Source organism: Pithys albifrons, chromosome 8 (genome assembly GCF_047495875.1).
Source record: "Pithys albifrons albifrons isolate INPA30051 chromosome 8, PitAlb_v1, whole genome shotgun sequence".
Taxonomy (NCBI): Eukaryota; Metazoa; Chordata; class Aves; order Passeriformes; family Thamnophilidae; genus Pithys; species Pithys albifrons.
This window is the reverse complement of record NC_092465.1, coordinates 10093567-10111317: the sequence shown is the minus strand read 5'-3', so window position 1 is coordinate 10111317 and position 17751 is coordinate 10093567. Positions and strand designations below refer to the sequence as shown.

General features: G+C 45.4%; 1 protein-coding gene across 7 annotated transcripts in view; it reads right to left on the bottom strand.

The window, feature by feature from the left end:
• HEG1 (heart development protein with EGF like domains 1) overlaps positions 1-17751 on the bottom strand; it is a 55344-nt gene that overhangs the window by 16253 nt on the left and 21340 nt on the right. For 3 of the 7 annotated variants that reach the window (XR_011698393.1, XM_071562065.1, XM_071562070.1), the window contains exons 3-17: positions 17420-17650; positions 16753-17037; positions 15936-16124; positions 15102-15410; positions 14353-14691; positions 13508-13819; positions 12322-12612; positions 11284-11604; positions 10280-10579; positions 9443-9784; positions 7087-8460; positions 4792-4911; positions 3078-3172; positions 1716-1774; positions 1118-1278 (exon numbers count right to left, since the gene is read on the bottom strand). Coding sequence is in view for 6 of the 7 variants with exons in the window: in XM_071562065.1 (XP_071418166.1) it covers positions 1118-1278; positions 1716-1774; positions 3078-3172; positions 4792-4911; positions 7087-8460; positions 9443-9784; positions 10280-10579; positions 11284-11604; positions 12322-12612; positions 13508-13819; positions 14353-14691; positions 15102-15410; positions 15936-16124; positions 16753-17037; positions 17420-17650 (4728 nt within the window). In the remaining variant the exon portion in view is untranslated. Of the gene's footprint in view, positions 1-1117; positions 1279-1715; positions 1775-3077; positions 3173-4791; positions 4912-5527; positions 5598-7086; positions 8461-9442; positions 9785-10279; positions 10580-11283; positions 11605-12321; positions 12613-13507; positions 13820-14352; positions 14692-15101; positions 15411-15935; positions 16125-16752; positions 17038-17419; positions 17651-17751 lie in introns of those variants that run through there. The other 4 variants (XM_071562066.1, XM_071562067.1, XM_071562068.1 and 1 more) reach the window with 4 other exon arrangements.

Sequence of the window (17751 nt, the reverse complement as noted above, 5' to 3'; positions counted from 1 at the left end):
TCATTTGGCACTCCCCCTTTATAGACCCCTCCCTGCTAGATCAAGGTTTTTTCCTGACATCTTTTTTTTTAAGCACTTACACAAGAACACAATTTCTGCTTATTTCAAGTTAGAGGTAGACTTTACCTCTGATACAATGCTTCTGGTAATGTGTAGGTATAATCTGAGTGGGTCTACCCCAATAATTTAATGCATCCACAGTGAAGTGTGGTTTTAAAATACAGCACGTTGCAGTAAGAGCACACACTAAACTTCTCATATTCATGTTTACTTTGCCAAAATGATATGAGGGGTTTCCCTCTACACTCAGCCAAACACTGTCACCCTTCATTCTCAAAGCCAGACCTTGAAGCCGTGAACCCCAAAGTCACAAAGCTTCACATGCAGCAGCTTCCTTGTGGGAGACCATCTTTCAAGGGTGTCTACTCCATGCATCCTGAGGTATCTCTCACAGCTAAATCTCCTCCATCACTTCCTCAGAAAGTGAGAACTGCGAGATGCAGGGCACGGGGCCACCACCAGCAATGGGGTCTGCCTGGAGATGGTCATGCGCAACACTGGTGTCCTTCTCTACATCTTTCTGTGCTGCATCCACATTCCCTTTTACAAGGCAGAGGATTCAGTACAGAAATCAAAAGGTCTTCGTTGTGAACCATCTTTACACCCTGCAACACTGAAACTGGGCAGGCAGAAGAGCAGAGCTCCCTGAGTAGCCTTCAGCAACTCTAATCGACTTCACTGGGGGGGGGGTTGTCTCTTGGCTTTCACACCATTTCTCAGCTCCCAGACATGTGGGTGGAATTAAGACTTACGCTTTTTTGATCTGGCCGGTCTTGGTGTCACATCCCAGGGATGAAAGATTGCCCTATAATGTCTCTAATCCTGTGCTGTGTGATGTTTTCACAGAGAGGCAGATTTCTCACACATGTGGCGAAGATAAGGCTCAGTATCTGCATCTCTTTTGTTCTGTGAGGTTCTTAAGATGACTCTCATTTAAATAAGATAAAAAGATTCAGAGGGGTTTTTCCAGATGCCAGATCTTTCTCCCTCTGCTATAAAAGAAGCCAAATAAAACATCCCTTTCCCCTCCTGTCACAGTCCTCCAGATGCTATTTACCTCTGTGGAGTGTTTTCAGGCTGGAGATGAACTGGCAGGCTTCAGTGGGAGATTTGCAAGCTCGAATGTAGCTTTTCACACTGCTGATAACGTCATACAAAGTCACGTTGGATGCTAAAGAGAACGTGGACTGCACTGAAACATGCACAAAATTTGCCTCCCTAACAGAAAACAAAACAAAACAGCCCTGAGTACCACAGGTAAGTCTGATGTCATCATTAGCACCTTATACATAGGACTCTTATTAACACAAGTGATACTTATCACAGGCACAGCATTACATGCATTGTAATAGACCTTAAAAACAGGACAAACCTACGGACATGGAGAAAAATTTGGAGCTGGAGGGGATGCTGGTAGCTCAATTTGGAACCAGCAATAAATCCCTCCTGAGAAGCTCCCATCTCCAAGCTGCTCAGGTCAGGAGGAGAGTAGCAGGAGAGCCAGGCAAGATGGACAGGCATTCCTAATGCACTGTACCACTGCGAGGACAGATTGTATTAAGCCCTGCACAACTCAAAATGGAGAATGTGGATCTCAAGTTGAACATTCCAAATGCTCAAGTTTCTCATTTTTCCCCTGGTAGCTTTAGCCTTACCTGCTTGCCTTAACAGTGGAGTGGTGGTACCCTGGCAGGGCCGACAGTGATGCATTGAGCTGCAAGGAAGGAAGGAGAGAGCAGGTGTTAGCACCTCAGGGGATTATGAAGGGAGGCGCCTCAGTGGGATGTAGCATGGAATGATCCTCCTGGGTCACTGACACCATCCCCTGTGTTTGCCAGAGATGCCTACTGAGACTGTGAAAATTCCAGCAGTTCATCTGCTTGATAAGAAAGATACACTGCCCTGTTGCCAGTAAGGGATGGACAAAGTCACCATCACACAGCCTTGGACAAGAACAGACTTGGAGGTTTTGACAGGAGCATCTGCCTGGGGCCCCACTGCACAATGACAACAAGGGCTGAGGATGAGCTAGATGACAGCAAGGAGAGCCCTGTGCAAGGCTGACATCAAAGCAGCATCCTCAGACTGCACATCATCCAAGGAGCCTCCCTAACCCTGGATCTGTGCAGTTGTTTGTATTTACTCCCAGCATAAGTTGTGTGGGCAGCATCAAGGTGGCTCCCTGCAACTCTCACTTCCTTTCGCAGCATCTCCAAACCATCTACTCCAAAGAGCTGGAATTAATTTGAGCCAGCCCAGGAACTGCTAACATGATGAACTTATGCATGCAATGATCTGGATAAAAAATGCATAGAGATGTACCTATCCCCAGCCCAGAGGTCTTTTTTTTGAGCAACTGATGGCACAGCCTATGGGGCAGCCAACAGCTTATCCAGTTCTTATGCTCACCTGACCAAGGGCCACAGGGTTACAATCAAATGGCTGAGAAACTTCCCCTGGAGGAAGGTATGTTTGGGTGGGTGCTGCTGTTGGGCTTTGTCCCATAGGATTTGGCAGAAAACAAGGTGGCACTAGCTGCAGTATAACCTGCTCCAGCATCCATGAGATTTACTAACGAAGGGTAAATTAATTTAGGCTACTGTCTTAATGTTTGACCTTGGAGGAGCACTAAATGCCCTTTTGGAAAAGATAAGGCAGCCAGAAGACACTAGGAGAGGATGGAGGCTACTGAAGTGTGAATCCAAGCACACTGCTTTAGGAAAGAGGCGCCAGGATTTTCCAGGCACATATTCTGCCTTAAGCCCCAAAGGAGCCAGATTTTCCACTGCTCTCTTGACAGCTTGGGCAGTGCAGGAGAGAGAAGTGTGATGGGATTAAAAGTGTACATCTCATCAGTCCACATCTCACTAGTCCTACTTACACCAGACCAGGACGGTTCAATGATTAAAAAGGCTAAACCCATGCTACAGAGACTCGTGGCTTTCCATGACAACCATAAGAGGAGCAAAAGGAACTTGTCCCATCAGCATTGCCAAAGCCCCAGCAAGGACACTCACCATCGCCAGGATCTCATTCTCAACGTGGAAGAGTTCTGCATACTTGCCATGGGTGATATTATGTTTCAGGGGGACCTGGCCAATAAATATTCTCACTAAAAAGGAAAACAAGACAAGCTGGTCAGAACACATGTCTCTGCGCCATGTGTAGATGTGGTTTCATCTGCCTTACATGAGAGGCTGTTGCACGGAAAGTCTCTTTATACAACATACAAAAACCCCGTGTCTGAGAGTCACTGCCCCAGTAAAGCAAAGTCACAGCCTTGAGTTTTTCCCAAGGATTGTTGCAATGTTCCCACAGTCCCAGTCAAATTCCAGAGCTCATTGCTGCTGAACAGCCAGCATTTCACTGCAGTTCATACATTTCATATAGAAACACAGACTAATTTAAAAGGAACCCTGAACACAGAGAGAGATCGGTAAATTTAGTAACAAGACAAGTTACAGGTTTCAAAGCTACTTATAATACTTTGGGGTAAACATGTCAAATCTCTTACCCCTTCCTGCAATGGAAGGAAAGCAAATCAGCAAGTTAAAATAAGGCACCGTAGAAAGAACATTTTTATTTTTCAAACTGTTGGAGAGAATGAGCAATGACATTTAAAAAGTGATCCAAAAGATGCATTTTTCTGTGCTTAGATTCATATTTGATTCACGGCAGCAGAATGCAATAATGTGAGTTGTCCAGACTTGGAGAGATAATGCCCCTAAATCTTGTATTAAGTGTCATGAGATACTCAGTGGAAATGAGAACTCAGAGCTACAGCTTTATGTTTCACCAGAAAAACAAATACAGTTGCAGATAACATTTTAAAGCCTCCAATTCTTTCCCATTTTTTTCCATCCACAGAGCCTATCTTCACCACAAATTTTATATCAGACAGCTCTAATATAACAACTCCAGACAAAAAATGAGAATCACCTTCACAGTAGTTATATAATCTGCCAGCACCCCAGTTCAAGGCATAATCAAAACGACTCCCTAAATTAGAAGCTGACACATTCGAACTCAAAGAAATGTTTCAAAACACCCCTTAGGGACACCTCACCCATGTTTCCTTAGCAAAATTTCCATGCCTCTAATCCTCGTTGATTAACGGTCAGAAGAAAAGTATCAAAACAAATCCCCCTTCACAATGGGACATTGTAAGTCCTTGAGATTGAGTCCTCTAATAGAAAGGAGAGGGTCAGAACCTGAGTCCAACTAATAACTGTGCTGCTCAGAAAATGCTAAAGGTATGAAATAAGACCTTGATCTTACAAAGACATTCATGGCTGCTTAATTTTCCGCACATGGCTGATCCCACTGAAGCCAGGTTACACAATAGCCCCACTTACTGCTCCCAAGCCAAGTGCTGTCACTGAAGTTTGCAGGGCTAGGAGCTATGATAAGCTGCTGAATGCTTTTCAGGGGGTTGTAAAACACACTAGGATCAGGAGGGGCACATCTGTCCTTACTAACAAATCTGAGCCCACACTCCACTGCTGCATTTTTAAACCCTCAGCTGTCTCTGTGCCTGCTCCATGGGCAGCCCAACACGACAGGCATTAGACACTACACTTGTGTAAACAGTGAAAGGCTCTGACAAAAGTGGTGGTTGGGAGGAACATTAAGCTCCTGAACTAGTCTGAGCCTAAATTAATTTATTTTAGAAGATTACAGATAATTATTTCCATCTTGTCCTCCCCTGGATTTTCATTTTTGTTTCCTTACCTAAATTGCACTTTCCTTTTTCCAGCTCATATCCCAGAGGACACTGACAGATATAGGAGCCATGGCTGTTATTGCAGGTGGCCAGTGCAGGACAAGGGTTGGAAAGACATTTATCCACATCTACAAAAGCAGAAAAAAACACTGGTTATAGTTACAGAATCGTAAAAATCATCAACTGCTGGGCTAAAAACGGTCAACTTGGCTCCCCTTCTGTGACTCCCTGAGCATTATCAGATGCTTCATTGCATCATTTGCACTTACTATTTATCCTGTTCTTAATTATTCTGTTGGAGCTGAAAGAACAAATATAAACCACTTGAATATTCATTCAAAAGTTCTTGGGATCCAATGTGGATCCATGTTAATAGGAACACCCGCTTGTCTCCAGCACTGCTCATCAGAAGATCTCAGGGTGGTTTTTAAAGACAAACAACCCAACAGTTATGGATGGAGAGACCAAAGAAGGAACCTTGAGAGCCACAGCTAGACATGGAAGCATGAGCTGTTTCACCAAAGTCCTGCTCTTTTCATCTAAGCCCTGTTTCTGTGGTCCATAGCTAATGCTTGAACACTGACAGTCTGTAGATTATCCAGTAATGATGGAGGCAGCCCAGCTGTTACCCCTTTTCTCCATACCTGCCTGTGCCACTACTCATAATGCTCTTCCTGCTGGGTGAGTAAGGGCTTGGGGAGCAGACACCACTGCGATATATGGCTTATCAGGAGATTACTGACCGTAGTCTCAGATCATTCACTGATTAGCCAACACAAACTGCAAATTCTGGAGGAGATATCCAATACTTTCCCTTTTAAAAAAAAAAGAACAAAAAAGAAGAAGATGTCCCGGTCAAAAAAGCTCCTCCTCTTGCTGGATGTGTGACTCATGCGAGCACAAATGCACATCACACACATGCAAGGGCAGACCATAGGACTTGTCTGCAACAAGGTGCTACAAGACAAACGAGACATCTTACATACCACTTATACCTGTTTTGTGGCTGCTGCTGAGTGCTGCAACAGAGGCAGGAAGGATTGGCTCTGTGTTTAAAGCATGAAGTACAAGAGCCAAACCCATGTGTGTATTTCTGACGGCACCGTGATACCCTGTGGTATCACACAGGGCCTGCAGACCCAACAGTCGCAAACCAACCTCTGCAGTGGGAAACACCATTTGATGTAATCTCATGCCTCAACTAGCCTGGCACAGCTACTTCAGCATCAGCAAGACGGAGATTTAGTGTTGCTAATCTAAGCAGACAAAAATGAGGGGGTGTGTTTTAAAACAATGGCTTTCACTTGGCCATCCTCCAGTTTGCAGTTTTTAGAGTTTTTTGCAGCTCTTCTCTCATGGTAGTGAATGCCCATGTCCAAGGCAGCAGAAGGATCTTTTGTATTCTGACAAATGGCTAATCTCAGTATTAAAGGGAAAAATTAATTTGGCAGAAGTGTGACTGTTGCAAAAAAGGATACACTGCCTTAATTTTCAATTAAATACAATTCATTCCCCTACAGTGATTTTTTCATTAAGCCATAGCTATAATTAATACCAATCAGCCTGCAAAATAACCTTTAAATACTTAATTATTGGATGGAATATATATTATTCTCAGCATTTCACTCAGATTAATGCCTTTAGTGCACACAATATCCTAGAGTGGCATGAAGGCCAGGCTCTAAACTTCAAATACACAGTCTATTTCCATTCATATAAAACTTCATTAAATGTATTTACTTGAGAAGATAAAGAGCCTGTCAATAGTAATAAATGACTATAATAACACACTCAGGAAGACTATTGTACATACCCTACCGGGAGAAGCAGCAGGCCCTTGAGTTAAGAGATTTTCTAGCAAGGTGGGGAGAAAACAACCACAGGTTGTAATAACAGAAGCAGTTCCAACACAATTACCCAGTGCTGGCCAACTGTCTTTTCTCATTAATAAGACAGATATCAATTGATATCAATTGATACTGTTCACCTATCAACAAACACTAAATGCACCCTATGCTTACCTGGAAGGTCCGTCAGTTTTATTTTCTCAAAATTTCAGCTTAACCTTTCTATCATAAATGTTCACCATAGCGCTCACCCTTATTCCAGCAGTTCAACTTGATTCCTAAACCCTTAGCTTAAAAATACCAACAGGGAGACAGAGTTGTTGCTGTCAAACTGTGCTGACAACAGACTTGTCATGCATATGCACACAACCTTCCTAAGATGTTTAAAAGTATGACCCAGGCATTCCTGCCCTCCTCATCCCTGGCCCCGTTGATGAGTGCGATTATACACATTACCTGTTGCTGCAGATGACGTCTTCAGCCCAACTGTGCTACTCAGTGGAGGAACAGTGGTTGGTTTGGTAGCAGCCAAAGTAGTTGCAATTCTCACAGTGGTCTTGCTGGTTGGAGGGGCTTCAGAAGGACTTGTAACAGGGATGTTTTCCTCAGTGACTTTACCAGGCTTTGCAGTGGTTGGATCCACAGCTTCTGTGATTTCACCAGTGGTGTACACATGCTTAGTGGGAGTGGGCATTTGAGCTCTGTGGTCTTTCATGGTGGTAGCTTCACCTGGGGTTGGCTGGCGACTGGCTGGTGTTGTCAGTACAGGAGGTTTCACCGTGGTCAGTGCCACTGCAGGGACAATGTTGCTGTGGTTTGTTGCACTTGGTAAGGGAATAAGGGGTACATCTGTTGGACCAGCCCGTGGAACAACACTGGCTGTGGTGAGCAGTGATGTTGCCTTCTCAGAGCTGCCCTCCTGGGTGGTGGCAGCTCTAAGCAAGGCAGTTTCTGTTACTGCGACAGGAGTGGACGTGGATATGGACGTGGACATGGAGTGTCCACCAAGCAGCTCCATAGGTGCTGTAGGGAGAGGAGACCCAGTCAAGCTGAAGGTGGTGCTGATTTGGGGCTGGTGTGTGACATCGTGCTTGGTCTCTCTGGGTGGGCTCCCAGCCATGGTGGCTGTGGATGGCACCCGCCTGACCACAGTCACAGCTACAGTGGTGCTTGCTTGATCACTGTGACTGGACTGCAAGATGGACGAGGGTGACGAAACCAGAGGCAATAAAGATGCTAATGAATAAGACGAGGAGAGCAATGAGGAAGTGGGCAAGGAGGATGACAAAGCTTGCAGAGGGGGTGAAGATGCCATCACAGAGGACGAGCGTGGCTCAGGTGATTCTGATGGTGTAAACAGATGAGTTGGTGGTGGTGTTGATGACTGCAAGTGATGCAGCGATGACAGTGAGGAGGACACTGGAAATGATGATGAAGATAGAGATGATCTGTTAGTGGCCAACAACTCAGTCTCAGTGTTGGAGCGAGTTGTATTTTCTGTGCTGCCTGTAGAAGTAGAAGTCAACAGTTTCGAAGAGTGTACCAGCAATGGCTCTGTAGATGGTTCAACAAAACTGTTATCACTTGATGCATTGGTTCGCCTGTCCTGAGCCACAGATGATTTTAATGCATCAGAAGGGCTGGAAACTTCAGAAAAAAAGGTGGAACTTTCTGAGGAATCAGCAGAGGTGCTGTTGTTAGAGATAGACAGGAGAGTCCTTTCTCCTCCTCTGGTGTATGTGATAGAAATGTATGTGCCATCCGTATGAGAATCCGAGGTCCTTTTCTCAGCATCGATGCTGCTGACTGGCTGATGGCTACCTGAAAAGTCTGAAGTAAAAGGACAAAATATATTAGAAAGACAAAGTAATATGAAAGTATTTTGATGTCATATTAAAACCACTTGCTAAATACAAAAGATGTTCTTGTCCGTGAACTGGCCCATGCTCTTCTAAAAATTTGGAGCACCGTTCAAGAATGGCTATGGAATTAAGAGTCTTGTGTGCTCCTTAATTGACTAATTCTTAATTCTAAAATGGTGAACTCTGACAGACACAAGGCTCCTGTGAAACACGTAGATTTCCAAAACACTGTTCTTCACATATTGCTTTTCCAAAGTGATTGAGCACTTAACATTCCACGATATTTGTGGCAAGCTAAGCAGGAAAACCCATCTGTTCTCTTTATCACTCATAATTTATAAAACTCATATTCTCTTCCTCTTATCTTCCATTCCCATCTACATAATATCCACCTTCTTCAGTCAATTTGTTTTTAGACACAGTGAACTCATGCCTCTGCAGGCTGAAGTTATTACATTATGCTAATTTCCAGTTTATCATGAACTCACTGATTCAAAACTTTGCAGTCAGAAAATCCTAAATGCATAGCACATCAGTCTGCAAAAAATTATTTAGCATAAAAGGTGCAGTCAATCCTATAGTACAAATTTCAGGATGTACAGCTAAGTTCAGCCACCTCTAAAAAAAACCAGGGTATTGAAAATTTGGTTCAATTCTACAACTGACTGAGGTCATCATGAAACACTTCTGAAAGCATCATCCAAAAGAAAGGGGTTAGAACACAAAAAAAGTAATGCAGCCATCAAAACAGGAGGGTTCATGGCTTCACTTCTGGAACAGCTTCCTATCTATGTGGGGTCTGGCCTTGAGTCCTTTGATGAAAATATCCCTCTGAGTGAAGCCACAGGTGGCTTTGCATGTAGTAATGAAGGAGAGCTTTATGTACAACATAGATAAAAACAGGACAAAGTGAATTTCCTCCAAATGTACAGCCAGCAACATCAACTTACTTTTGAGATCATTTTGGAAAGAAGAATAAGTGGGTATCTTGGAAGAACGTATGAAGACAGTCTCTGTTGCAAGGTCTGTGTAGCCACCACTGCTGGTGGAGGCATTGGCTGTCTCACTCTGCTCCACCAGTGCTGGCTCAGCCAGCCCTGAAGAGCTGGAAACTTTGACATAGGAAGAAGAGGTCTCCATGCCACCAGCCAAGGTGCCATCCATTGCTGTGGGCAGCATCCTTCCTTCCTCACCAGCAGACGTGGATGAACTGTACACGGGATCAGTGATGGGGCTGGACATCCTTTCCTCAGCACTTGAGTTGCTTAGGGAGTGATGGCTGCTGCTAATGGCTGGAATAGGAACAAAAAGCAGACATCTAATTTCATGATCTCAGAACAGACAGCGCTTGTGAGCTCTACAATAATTCTCTTTGGCAATGAAGATTAATAACAAACACAGATTGAAAACACATGAAGTATATCTTACATATTTATCTATCTTAAATGTGGATTTGACACACAAAGCCTATTCCAAACAAACAGCACTGTCCAAATACAGAGGGACAACTAGTATTATTAGAGTCATAATGGAATATTTATGTTATTTATAATTATCACTCCAACCCAGACAGGTAGTTGATGTGTCCTACAGCAACGAGCTACGTCTCATTCTTGAGGCCTTTCCCCTTAAGCGTCAACAGCTGCAGATACACAACACCAATGGGTTTATATATCCTACCCATGACACCTGGAATAGTGGTGACACATGCTAGTGGTCATATGAATCCCATGGAGAAGGGGAGGGAGCAGTAGTCAAATGTTAACCTGGCATTCAGAAAAACTCACTGGAAGGTTCACCAGCAGCTGAGAAGTAGGTGAAAACTCCAGATGAAAGGGTGACCTTGGGCTCTGGGTACTCTGATCGGCCAGATGGCACATGTCTCATCCCAGGCCATGCCATGGAGGACGGGAGGGGCCCAGTGTGAGTCTCTCCGGCTGTGTTCAGGTGGGGTGTGGGGTTTTCTGCTTCTGTGCTCCACATGCCGTGGCTAGATGCAGCTTGAGATGTCACCTCCTTGTGGCTGGAGAGTGTGGTCGAGGTGTACGTGGTCTCAGTAGGAATACCAGAAACTCTTCTTCCTCTCCCTGGAATTGCAAAGCAAAGATACACACACACACACACATACACACACATCTATATATACATTGTATATTAACAATACCTTTGAGGCCTCTACCAGTACTAAAATCTGAATATTTCAGCACAATAGAAGAGTTGACACTTGGTGACCAACGTCACTTATTTGCTAAGTGGGATTCCTAGGTGGTCTGTAGCCTTCCCCATTACATCAGAAAAATAAAACATACTGGGGGACATAGTTTTTCTGAAGGAGAACAGTGGCAGGGAGGTAGGACCTGGCCTTGAATATCCTGCAGAACATTCCCTTGGGCAGACCAGTGGGTTTCAAACCATTCTCTAGTGGGACTGTGGCAGCAGAGCTGAGGCTGAAACACACAATAACTGGGATGTAAGCAACCCACCAGTCCCCCACCACATCTTGTGCCAGGTTCCCCAGGTCTGAGGGCTGAGGCCAATGCTCCATGGCAACCTTCACAAGTGGCCCAGAAGAGCTGCCTGCCATCCAGCTCCTGACACAAGGGGCTCTGCCTTGAGTGCCATGAGGCGAGTAACTTACCAACCATGCAGTGCTCAGATGCCCTTCACTATAAACTGGGCTTACTAAAACTACAAATCTAGTTTAAAACTAGAAAAGGAAGGGTGAAAGCTAGGGAGGCAGGTGAGGAGGAGGAACATCCTCCACAATAAACTGGGAAATCCTAAGACCCACCTGAAGCACTTGGTGAAGGTGAAGGCACTGAAATGCTGGGAGAAATTGCAGGCAGCAGCTTTGTTGGAAGCTCACTGTGTTCAGCACCACTCTGTGAAAAATCATTCTGCTTCCCAGGCTCTTCTGATGATGAGGACAGCAGAAGGACCATGTCCAAGGGGCTGGTACGGGATGGAGTGGGAGCAGAACTCCTTGCTGCACTGGATGCTCCATGGGTGTCCAACATGGGCAGGGTGCTCCTCTCCTTACCAGTGGTGATTAACTCTGCACTGGGCGTACTGGTGAGAGGCAGGTATCCTCCCATTGTTGAAGTCTCTTCTGCTAAGAAAGGGCAAAGCAAAATGGGTTTATGCATCCTAAGCTACAAACAGGCAGGCATGCTCTCTTCTACCACCACCCTCAGCCTGACAGCACAGATAGAACTTGTCAGATCCAAACCTGGAGAAAATGCTAACTGTGAAGACACAACCCTTTTCTGTGCAAGGAGGTGCTGCTCACAGGAAGATTCCCTGCAGAGGGTACTAGGAACAAGTCATGGGAGCACTTTTGGGTTTGCTGACCTTTGGCACTGCTCTCAGTGCTGCAGTCCTGCCATGGACACCACATGCCCACACTGCCACCTCAGCACCCACAATGAGCAAGGTAAAGCTATGCAGCACCCAACTCCCTGATACTCAAACAAAGCGTGACAGGCTTGTATGGGATCAGCAAATACTGCCTTTGGACCCCAGCATGGAAGTCAGGAATGACTGGGGCTGTTCCTGCTTGTATAAACACAGCCAACAGGGCAGTCCTGAAATCATGCTGTCTCTGAAAACACAGCAGATCTCGAGGCCAGACTGTACTCTGGCAGTAAGGCTGGGTTTTTCTGGTGACTAAATGTAAGAAATAGATAATGTATTTTTCTCTGAAAATTGAAATTTTCATCTATAATATTCAATGCTATTGTCCAGCACCTTCTGGCATGCTCTCACTTCCCTATACAGGTGAATGTCTGATGTCTACAGGCAGAAGCCCCATAGAAATGTCAGAACTCACCTGGGGAAGTGCTTTCCAAAGAAGATGATGAGCCTGTGAGCAATAGGTTCAGGGACAACATGGTGGGACTTCTGTCTCCCAAAGAAGACTGGGAATGGCCTGGAGAGCTGATGTTTTCGGTACCAGTGGTGGAAATTTCTGTTGTTTGGGCCAGCATGGTGCTGGCTGGCAGAGACCTTAACATCCTCCCTCCACTCCTGGTGCCTGCTGTGGAAATGGAGGTGCTGGTTGTGGGGAAATTGGGTCTCTCTGTTGACAGGATGCTGAATGGCATATGGCTGCTTCCAGAAGCTAAAATAAGATAAAGAAATGATTTAAACTTTTACACATATGAAACTATAAAGGAGCTTTCTTCCAGTAACACCCAGAAGCAGCAAGTACAAACACAAGTAGAAAATATGAGAAGATGTCAATTCAGAGAAAATAGGAAATTTCCAAAGACATAAAACCTTCCTACAAAAATTTGTCTTCTAAAAACCATAGTTTTATGCTGAGAAAAATGCTGTTATATAAAAACTGTTGAAATACTTACGCTGTGCACTTGATTTCACCATTACATGCCTGAGTGCACTCCATGCTGCTGGAACAAATACTGTGACAACCCAGAAAAGCCTGAAAATCAGTTCAGACAAGGAACTATGCTGAGCAGTGTGAAGGTCTTAGAGAAGTCTGAAGAAATGGGATCATTGGGACCAGACCCCTTCAGCACCACAGTATGAAGGACCAAACAGCAGCATGAAGGACCTCAGAGATCACATACAAAGTTGCCCTAAATTTGCTGAGTTGGTTCAGTTTCTGGGAAAGAGTATGATCCAAGAGGTAGGACAGAAGGTAGGAACTGAAGCCTGATCCCCAGGACTGCAGGGATATGATCTAATCCTTGCTTGCTTAGTTCTCTTGCCTATAACACAGAGATAGCAACTGGAGATAGTAAAAAAGGGATTGTGATTTGAAAGTTAATTATTTTTCTTGGCATAATGAAACTTTCCATGTATGTGCCCCTTCTGTAAAAAACCTAAATTTTTTTTGTCAAGCAAGAGCTGAAATATTTCACACAAAATCACACTGCATCCTTCCAAACAGTATATTCTACACAGCAGAAAAGGGTTGGGCAACTGCAAGCTACAGTAACAGTCCTACTTTGGCTTGTAAGAAAAATGGCATTTCAATTCCAATGTGAGCTCACCTGGGGAAGGATCTTCTGAAGGAGAGTGAGAGTGTGTCAAGGAAGAGTCTGCCACTCGCTCAGTTAAATCCATCACTTTTATAGACCCCTGAACTCTGTAGGTGCCTCTCACAGAAGATGTGGACAAGGATTGGATTGTGCCCAAGGTCCTGTACATGCCACTGCTGGATGTGGAGACTTCTGCTGCCCACTGGTTGCTGACTGTGGCAGACTTCGGGGTCCTCCCACCATTGCTGCTGGCCATGGCTGAGGAAGCGAGGGGGGTTTTCTCTGCCATTGTGCTGTTAACTGGTTGTTGGCTGCTTCTGACACCTAAGATACAACAAAACTGGGCTTGATTTATACATACAGAGCTATACATTTGAGTGATTGTTTGCACAGCAAGCATTTCTATATTGCCCATTGAGAAACTGAAGGTGTTGCTCTAGTAAGAGGTGAATCTCTCAAGTTCAATCACATGTGGCTTACAAAAAGCCATGAAAATCAAAAACACATGTTCTACAGACTAGCCTGCATGGCAGACATAGCATGAGACGATGGCTGCAAATCCCCAGCAAGCATCTCTGGCAGGTAAAAAGTGTGTGCTGCAGTATTTCTAACCAATGATTTTCCCAGGAAAGGAATTTCATTAGCAATGAGAACAATGATGTTTTTCACTTTCTCACCCAAAAGTTGACATCCACTGTTCCCCTTCCCACCTGACCCACTGCCAGCCCAGTGCAGTTAGTAAAAGAAACATCCAGGTATCGAGTAGTAACTGATGGCCATATCTAGAGAAAAACAGTGCAGGGATGTGAAATCTCATCCATCCCCAAGGCAGACAGCTTCCAGACTAACAAATTTACCTCTGAAAATACTTTCAGAGGCAGAGAGGGACCTTGTGAGCAAAGGATCTTCGGGGTGGGCTGGAAGATAAGTGGTTTCCTGTGAGCTGTTTGGACGATGTGTCACAGTCTCTGAGGAGGAGGAGGTCACCCCCAAGAAGCTTGTGGGGTCGATGCTGGTGGCAGACCCTCTTGTCAGCCCAGCTGTGTGGCCATTTGCAGAGGACATCAGTGTCTCCCCTGCCATGCTGGGCATGTCAGCACCACGGGTGTCCGAGTGCAGCGTGACATCAGCAGCTGGGATGCTCTTGTGTTTGTAATTGCTGCTAAAGGCTGAAATAGGAGAAAAGAAATACAAAACTGCATACACTTAAAGGAAAACTTCTGGGTAGTTTTCAGCCCTCTTCACTTCATTTATTACCCTCTCATCTCCTGCTATCAGTAGATGTAGACAACATATGTGTGAATATTCAACACAGAAATATTTAATACTGGGAAATCATTAAGATGGGGGGAATGGTCTCTAAACAGGAACTGCTAAAGTTGTTGCTAGCAGAATTCAACTGAAACTTTTCAAGGAAAATCTATCCTCCCTTTCCAACAAGAATAATATTTATCCATACTTTCATTTCTGTGAAATGTTTTTAAATGTACAGAATGTGCCAAATACAATATTATTTCTCCTTTCTTTAAAATAAAAAGGATGTATTTTGTTAATAATAAATCTTCAAATAATGTTCTGACATATACAGCTATCTGTCAAAACTCACTTGTGGAAGTGCTTTGTGAAGCAGATGGCAAGCCTGTGAGCAAGGGGTCTGTGACACCTCTGCCACCACCATCCTGGGCATCCGTAGATATTCCGGGGGTCTGAGTCTGGGCTGAAGAGTTGATGATTTCAGTTCCAGAGGTGGAAATCTCTGCCGTGTTGACCAGCCTGGTGCTGGCTGGCAGAGACCTTAACGTCCACCCTCCACTCTTAGTGGCTGTTGTGGAAATGGAGGTCCTGGTGGTGGGGAAATCTGAAACTCTCCTCTCCATGGCTGAGTTGTTGGATGGCTGGTAGCTGCTTCCAACGGCTACAGAACAAAAAAAACCCTGGATTTATATATATGAAATTATAAACAGATGGATCCATTTTCTTTCCAGACGCTTACAGCACACATACGATATTAAGCATAGGAAGTTTTCAATCTGGACAAAGTGCTCTTTTGAAAAGGCATGAATCCCCTCCCCACAGGAAAACTTTGCACAGAATTTAGGGCTTGCTGCCAGGCTTCATGAGAGCAGGGTGGCTCAGACAACAGGAAACCCCATGGGACAAGGACTGAAGGGACTTGCCTTTAAATCCCACCTTTGCTCTAAGACTGGTAAAAATCAGCCCAGGCTCTCTTAGTGGTTTTTTTGGTTTTTTGTTTTTTGGGGTTTTTTTGTGGCTTGAACAATGCATCAGACAGCAAAGGCAGGAAAACTGAGTGCAGCCACATTCCCATATAAGCCTGCAGCTTGCTACACATCCCAGGGCTTAACAGGACATAGGGAAAAATGTTTAAGAAAGCACAAAATGGGGTAAAAGAAAAAAATTGTAGACTAACTGAGCTCACCTGAGGCAGTGCTTTCCAAAGCTGGGTGAGAAGGGGTGATTTGCTGCTCTGTGGAGGGCCCAGGGAAACGTCCCTGTGCCAGGCCCACTGAGAAGGGCACTGAGGCCAGGGGCTGAGCCGTGAAGCCAGACACTGTCCTTTGGACACTGGATCTCATGTTTTCTGTAGCCCTGGTGCTGCTCCCAACAGCTGTGACAGAGGGAATGGACATGTCATTGTGAGAACCTCGAAGATGTGTTTGCTCCTGGCAAGCCCTGGACAAGGATAAGGACTCAGCAACACAGGTTTTAAGTAAATTTATGTGGAGTGGGGCAAAGTCTGTTTTTGAAATCTTCAGGAGTCAGCTGCTGCAGAACAAGCGAGGTGAAGCCAAGTTGTTAAGCACAGGCATCTCACCCTGTCTAGCTGAGGGCAAACCCACTCGGTGTGGCCATGAGCTTGGGTTCCCAACCTGCTGCCCCACTCTAGCACTACTTGGGTGGGAGACGCAGCTCAGGTGGGACTGGGAGCTGCCCTGGCTCTGCAGTTGGCACTGGACCAGTGGAGATATTTCACAGCTTCAGACATACACCCTGCAGAAAACACTGTGATAAGGTCCAAAGAACTTTTTTTTTAAGTGGAAAATGCTGGGAGGTTTGGATCAAATTATTTTTTCCATTGCTTTTTCCTGCTTTTAGCAGGGAATTTCAGCTAACCATCTAAATAATAAAAAACAGAGTACACGCAAAACAGAGAATCTTCTCTGTTTCAAGAAAGCAAAAGCTATAAAGAGGCTTTTTAAATCTATAAAACAAAATCATGGGCCAGCAAAGCTCACCTCTGAAAGTGCTGTCCGTGGCAGCTGATTCTGTGAACAAAGGGTTTGGAGAGTTCCCTGTGACCCCCCTGAGGTGTAGCATGACCTGGTCTGCACCAGCCTGGGTACCTGAAGCCTGGGAGGAGGACTGGGGCTGTCCCAGGGAGCCAGGGACGGCAGTGCTGGGGTTGGTCCCCTGGCTGGTCCCCGAGGGGCTGGATGAAGAGGCTGCAGTCCCCATGGCAGGGCTGCTGGTCAGTTCTGTGCCCACCCAGCCAGCTGCTGATCGAGATGGGCTGTCACTGCCTGCAAGGCAACGGGGGAAAGTAAATGAGAGCCCAGAGATGGGCTTAGCTGCCCACCTAGCATCCCCCACTTTTACCGTCCACCTGCCCCACAGCCTATAGGCCCCTTGTCTGCACTATGCTCACAGAAACTTTGTGTTTGGGAGCTGTACCAGGTAATTCATAATTTTCAATGCCAGAAGCCATGTGGATCCCTCTCTCCACCGTCATGCATGAAGCAAGCCAGAAAACTGCCCTGAGCACATAGTGAGGATGGACAGCTGGATCCACAAAGCTCTATAATGCTTAACCAATGTCCAGCTGCTCTGGAGAAGAGCACTCACCTTGCTGCCAGGTGTTGGAACACCTGCACAGTGTTCCCAGGATGAATTGGGATAGTTTACCTGGGTGATGAGATTCTGAAGATGAAGGTAGAAGCACTGTCCTCATTGTGTTGTTAAAGCCCAACATGTTCCAGACCCCACGATGCCCAATTTGTGTCCTCTCAGCCGAATCAGTGCTGACAGCTTCCAAGCCTGGTGGTGTCCTTTCAGCAGCTGCAGGAGTGTTGGGAGAAGCCAGAGCTCTCCTGCCTCTCTCCTGGCTGCCTGCAGCACGGTGATGGCTTCCGGCATCTGGAAAGCAACACAGAGAGGGTCATGTTCTCATGGAAAAGTTATCTTGTCTTGGCTGTGTGGCAACAGAAGCACCTGCAGTGGTAACCAGCCCCACGAGA